Source organism: Chrysochloris asiatica, unplaced genomic scaffold (assembly GCF_000296735.1).
Source record: "Chrysochloris asiatica unplaced genomic scaffold, ChrAsi1.0 scaffold00011, whole genome shotgun sequence".
In the NCBI taxonomy this organism is placed as follows: domain Eukaryota; kingdom Metazoa; phylum Chordata; class Mammalia; order Afrosoricida; family Chrysochloridae; genus Chrysochloris; species Chrysochloris asiatica.
This window is the reverse complement of record NW_006408529.1, coordinates 20,948,637-20,955,573: the sequence shown is the minus strand read 5'-3', so window position 1 is coordinate 20,955,573 and position 6,937 is coordinate 20,948,637. Positions and strand designations below refer to the sequence as shown.

The following is a 6,937-nucleotide window of genomic DNA, read 5'->3' as shown; positions in this document are numbered from 1 at the left end:
TCTGGTATATTAAAAGCTCGTGAGTGGCTGTGTAAAGTGTAGCTATTGGTCTCTCCATATGCACAAGAAAGAGTGATGAGAATAGAAAATATTTGGAATAAATTAGTCCAATGGGCTAATAATGGAACATGTGGACATCAGTCTCTATGATTCTAAGACCAGAAGAACTAGATGGTGCCCATCTACCACTGCCAACAGCTCTGAAAGGGATCACATTCGAAGGTACCAGAGAGAGTGGCAGAATGTGTGGAATAAAACTCAAAATTATTAAAACCAAAAAGAAAAGTGGGGTTACTGGTCAGAAAGAGACTGGAGGAACCTGACACTATAGTCCTTGACCACCCTTCAGGTCTGGGAAAAAACTCACCCTCATGGCCCAGCTTTCAATATATAGGTATATAGGAAGAACAACAACACTAGCTACGTGTGCTCAGTATGAACGATAGAATAGTCAATCATTCCAAATCAAAGGAGCAACGTGTACTGAAAGACAAAGGTGTGAAGGGATGGGAAGGTGAGTGGAATGGAAATAGAAGCACACAGGGAGGAAGCAGGATAACTGTTGTTGAGTGGAGGGAGGGGACTGCAATCATTGAGATGAAACAAAGTATGATTTGTTGAATGTAAAACTGATGATCTTGTCTGTAAACCCTCACTCAATTCACAATAACACTTTTTTTAAAAAGATGCATTTATAATTAATGGTGATTAGAATGTGAATGTTAGAAACAAAGGATTGGTTGTTGGAAAATTGTTGTTGCTGTTAGGTGCCATCGAGTCAGTACTGACTCATAGGGATCCTATGCACAACAGAACGAAACACTGCCTGATCCTGGGCCAACCTCACAATTGTTGCCGTGCTAGAGCCCATTGATGCTGCCACTTTGCCAATCCATCTTGCTGGGAGTCGTCCTCTTCTTTTCTGACCCCCCCACCTTACCAAACGATATATCCTTCTCCAGAGACTGGTCCCTCCTGACAAGATACCCAAAGTATGAGAGATGAAATTTGGCCATCCTGGCCTCCAAGGAGCACTCTGGCTGCACTTCTTTCAACACAGATCTGTTTGTTCTTTTGGTAGCCCATGGCAAATAGACCTCAGTAAAAGAAATGGTGCTGGAGATCACAAGATAGGGTTTTATAAGAACTAAAACTTATTCATTGCAAATATCTTTTTTTCTGTAGCATAAATGGAAACTATACATGTGGACCTTAGTGGATTGACTCCTCAGGAATCAAATTGATTACACCTATAGGAAAAGAATGGAGCTCTAGTAGTGCAGTGGTTATGAGTTGGGCTGCTGACCTCAAGGTCAGCACTTCAAAACTATCAGCAGTTCCAAGGGAGAAAGATGAGGCGTTCTTCTCCCGTAAAGATTTACAGACTTGGAAACCCCATACAGTGTCACTATGGGTAGGTACCTACTCCATGGCACTTAACAACAACAACAACATGGGAAGAGAGGATAGAGAAGCTCCATATCACCAGCCAAAACAAGACGGAGGCAGGTGGTGGAACATCAATTGCTTATATGCAGTATTAATTGGCTGAAGCTGACTATGACCTTGAACATCTCCCATCTAAATTTAGAGACCATATCAAGAACAGATTTGATGCTTTACACACTGATGACCCAAGACCAGAAGAGTTGTGAGATAACATCAAGAACATCATAAAGGGAGAAAGCAAAAGGTCATTAAAAGGACAGGAAAGAAATAAAAGACCAAAGTAAATATCAGAAGAGAATCTGAAACCTGGCTTTTGAACTTAGAGAGGTTAAACCCAATGGAAGAAATAATTCAGTAAAAGAGTTTAACAGAACATTTCAAGGGGAAAATAGAGAAGAAAAATGTGCAAAGCCATGGACTTAGAAAACCAAATGAGGTGAACATACTCAGCAGTCCTCAAATTGAAATAAATGAAAAAAAAAAATCAAGTCTCAAGTTGTAATATGGAACACTGCAGGAAGTAGCAAAAGAAAATGGAAAGAATATACAGAGTTGCTGTACCAGAGGAATTGGTCAGTGTTCAGCCATTTCATTAAGTAACACATGATCAAGATAGTACTGAAGAAAAGGTCCAAACTGCACTGGAAATATTAGGGAAAATCTAGGATGCAGGAATGGACAGAATACCAATCGAAATGTTTCAACAAACTAAGGCAGCAATGGAAGCATTCACTAGTCTATGCCAAGAAATTTGGACGACAGCTATCTGGCCAATCCACTAGAAGAGATTCATATATGCTCCTATCAAAGAAAGGTAACCCAACAGAATATAGAAATTATCAAATAATATAATTTCACATACAAGAAAAATTTTGCTGAAGATAATGTAAAATTAGTTGCAGCAGTATACTGACAGAGAGTTGCTAGAAATAGACGCTGGATTCAGAAGAGGATGTGGAGGGAGAGATATCATTGTTGATGTCAGATGGATTGTGGCTGAAAGAAGAGAATAACAAATACATTGACTTGTGATTTATTGAGTATGCAAAGCCATGTGACTGTGTGGATCATAACAATCTATGGATAACATTGCAAAGAATGGGAATTCCAGAACACTTTATTATGTTTATGAGGAGTGGCTACATAGGCTAAGAGGTAATTAAATAGAACAAGTGGATACTGCATAGTTTTAAATCAGGAAAAGTGAGCACCAGGATTATATCCTTTCACCATACTTATTCAAGCTGTATGAAGAGCAAATAACTTGAGAAGCTGTACTATATGAAGAAGAATGCTGTGCCAGGATTGAAGGAAAGTTCTTTTAGAACATGTGATAATGGCAATGATACAACCTCACTTCCTAAAAGCAAAGAGGACTTGAATTACTTGCTAATGAAGATCAAAGAGTACAGCCATCAGTTTGGATTACAAATCAATATAAAGAAAATGTAAAATACTCCTCACAACTGGACCAGCAAACAAAACTATGAAAAATGGAGAAAAGATTGACATTGTTAAAGGATTTCATTTTACTTGGCTCCACAATCCATGCTCATGGAACCAGCAGTCAAAAACACAAAGGATATATTGTATTGAGTAAATATGTTTTACAAAACCTCTTTTAAATTGTTAAAGAGGAAAGATGTCCCTATGAGGACTAAGGTGAAACTGACCCAAGCCATCTAGTTTCAGTTGTCTTATATGCATTTGAAAGCTGCACAATATAATAAGGAAAACCATAGAAGAATTGATGTATTTGAGTTGTGGTGTTTGTGAAGAATATTGAAAGTATCATGGACTTTCAGAGAACAAACAAATCTTTGTTGGAAGAAGTACAGCCAGAATGCTCCTTTAAACTGAGCATAATGAGAGTGTCTCAGTGTACATTGGACATGTTAATTAGAAATGACCAATCCCTTGAAAAGGAATATTGTTCTTGGTAAATTAGTGTGCTAACAAAAATGAGGAAGACCCTTCCCCCCCAAGGAAATGGGTTGACAAGTTAGCTGCAGCAATGTAGGGTAAGCATTGTACTGCTAACTCAAACAAAACCTGAGAGTACAGTGCAGGACAAGCTAGTACTTCATTCTGTTGTACATAGGGTTGCTATTATTTGGAGAGGACTGGACAGCACCTAGAACAAACAATACCCTTTTCCCAGGAACTGTAAGTTTTGAGAAAATACTTTTGGTGTGATTTGGAACATTCCAATTATTTTCCTTGGCTAAATAGAGGTTTGAAAGCAGTTCTTCTCTGTTGCTCTCCACCATTTTTCCAGGCATGACACAGCTTTCTCCAATGCTTCAGTCCTCATCCATGAACTTACCACCCACCTGTTCACCTACCATCAATACAAACACACACACACAGACCATAATGAATGTAACAAATTCCATGTTGAGGTGTTCATGTTAAATCTTCCTTTATCCTTTTAACAATAAAAAGTGTTAGAATTAGATTTTACTAGAAATAATAGTTCTAATACACTGACTGTCCCAAGGTTAAGATCTGAAAGCTGCCATGAAAGCATTGGTGAAAACTAAGGGTCCAGAACTAGAAGGAATTCTAATTGAAGTATTTCCATAAATGGATGTAACGCTGGAGGTGGTCACTCATCTATGCCAATACATATAGAAGACAACTACTTTGCCAAACAATTGGAATAAATCCATATCTGTGTGCCCATTCCAAACAAAGCTGATCCAAAAGAATGCAGAAATTATCAAACAATATCATTAATATCACACTCAAGTTAAATTTTTCTGAAGATAGTTCAAAAGCCCTTGGAATAGTCCAGAAACTAATGCTGGATTCAGAAGAGATGTGGAATTAAGAACAATATTGTTGTCAGATAAATTTTAGCTGGAAACAGAGAATACCAGAAAGATGTTTCCCTGTGCTTCATTTACTATGTAAAGACATTCAACTGTGTGAATCATAACAAATGGTGAATAGCATTGTGGAGAATGGGAATTCCAGAACACGTAATTGTGCTCATGTGTAACTTGTAAATAGACCAAAAGGTAAACACAACAAGAGAATACTGCATGGTTGAAAATCAGGAAAGGTGAACTTCGAAGTTGTATCCTTTCACCATATCTAATCAAACTGTTTGCTGAGCAAATAATCTAAGAAGAATATGGCATCAGGATTGGAAGAAGACTCATTAACAACAACCTGTGATACACAGATGACGGCAACCTGTTTGCTGAAAACAAAGAGGCTTGGAAGCCTTTGTGAAGAAGAACAGAGATTGAACAGAAACAAAGAAAAATCCTCACAATTGGATCAACAAGCAACATCATAATAATAGAAAAGATTGACGTTATCAAGGATTTCATTTTATTTAGATCCACAATCACCATTTATGGAAGCAATACTCAAGAAATCAAATGGTGTATTGCATTGAGCAGTTTTGCTGCAAAAGACCTCTTTAAAGTGTTATGAACAAATTTGTGTTGGAGAAAGTACAGTCAGATGCTCCTTAGAACAAAGGAGCTTGAAACATTGGCAACTGCATTTTGGACATGCTATCTGAAGGCACCAGTCCCTGAAGAAGGCCAGCATGCTTGGAAAAGTAGAGGGTCAACAACAACAACAAAAATAAAGACCTTAAAGGAGATGGGTTGACACAGTGGCTACAATCATGTGCTCAAGCCTAGGAACAGTTATGAAGGTGGCACAGGACTGAGCAGTACATTGTTCTGTTGTACATAGGGTCACTATGAGTTGGAAGGGACTCAAAGGCATCTAACAATAACTTAATAACACAAGTTATAGTAAAAATCAAGATAATGATAAATTAAACAAGGTTGAAAGAGTCTTGGTGTGATGCTGTAGAGTAAGCATTGTACTGCTAACCAAAAGATCAGCAGTTAAAACTCACTAGCCACTCCTTGGAACATTATACATGGTAGCAATGAGTCAGAACCAACTTGACAGCACTTAACAAATAAGGTAGAAGATTTTTGTACTCATTTAATATATGGTTTTGTTGTTGTTGTTAAGTGCCATTGAGTCAGTTCTGACCCATAGCAACCCAATATAGGGTTTCTGAGGAGTGACTGGTGAGCTTGAACCACTGACCTTGCAGTTCAAATGGTTTTGCAGTAATATATGGTAGCACAATGAATTCAAATACTCTTACTTTTTGTTTCTCTTTATGAATAACTTCTATCCTGTGGGTTATTTCCTGGCTCAGGGTGACAGGTAGAACTCCTACCATTAAGTTCCCATTTAAGTCAGTCACAAGGGGGAGAAGGGTATGTCCAACTATACTTTTTATATGTTGTTGTTGTTAAGTGCCGTGGAGTCGGTTCCGACTCATAGCTACCCTACACAGGGTTTCCGAGGTATAAATCTTTACGGGAGCAGAACGCCTCATCTTTATCCCAAGGAACTGGGGTAGTTTCGAACTGCTGACCTTGCGGTTCACAGCCCGATTCGTAACCACTATGCTACCTGAGCACTTTTTTATATAAGTTACACAAAATGTTGACCTGTAGTCCTATTGACTAGAATATAATGACATATAACACGCTCTAAATATGTATCAGTAGGAGTTGGATTTTTTTTTTCCCCCTCACAGAGAATATAACCTTGGATGGGAAAACAGCCAGTCCTTATCTCACTGTGTCTCTAGATTTGAAGAGTGTGATTAACAAAGGCATCAAGCAGGATGTGGTGGATCACCAAGAACGGTTTGATTATCCTGCCGTCATGGGAACCCAGAACTTTACCTCTGGAATACATTATTGGGAGGTGACTGTGGGAGAGAATAATGAGTGGGAAATAGGAATTTGTAAGGCATCTATGGGTAGAAAGAATGCCTCATTCTCCAATAAGGATCTGTTTTTGTTGAAGTGTGTTTCACATGCTCAATCCTATATTTTGTGTAATCCCAACTCTTTAGTATTAGTTCCTTATTCAAAGCTTACTACAAAAAATGTGGGAATTTTACTCGATTATGATTTGGGAACTCTTTTATTCTATGATGCTATAAGAGACTGCCCCCTACTTTGTTTGCCAGTTTTACCATCAGGACCTCTGTGTCCTATCTTCTTTCCTTGTCCCCATACTGAAAATGGAGATCCTGTACCATTAACTATATGTCCAGTAAAAACACGGTTAAGGAAGAAAACTTCCTCTTCACCATCCTAAGAATTAGAGCTTTGGAGAAAGCTGATAGAATGATAGGTAAAATGTGGGTCTGGCTGCTGGTGCAAGATCAGGCTAAAGACCTCACTGAAAGGAAAAACAAACAAAAATACAAGTTATGTTCTCTCAAAATTCAAATGACTTAAATTTTAACTAATCATTAGCTACTATCTATAACTTTGAATAAGACATTGATGAAAGTAGCATAAATGTATTCTAATAGTAACTCTTGAAAGTATTGAATATTGAGACCAAGCATTTAAGTTGACATATATACTATTGGAAATTATACGAATATTAGAATTCAGCAATATTAAGTAAAGGATATTTA

The 6,937-nt window shown here is 37.8% G+C and overlaps 1 protein-coding gene across 1 annotated transcript in view; it reads left to right on the top strand.

Annotated features, from left to right (window-relative positions):
* The window catches only part of LOC102814361 (tripartite motif-containing protein LOC642612-like), an 18,189-nt gene extending 11,580 nt beyond the window's left edge, over positions 1-6,609 (top strand). The window contains exon 5 of the mRNA XM_006834514.1: positions 6,038-6,609. Coding sequence (XP_006834577.1) covers positions 6,038-6,609 — 572 coding nt within the window. The remainder of the gene's footprint in view (positions 1-6,037) is intronic.
* The last annotated feature ends 328 nt before the right edge of the window (positions 6,610-6,937 follow it).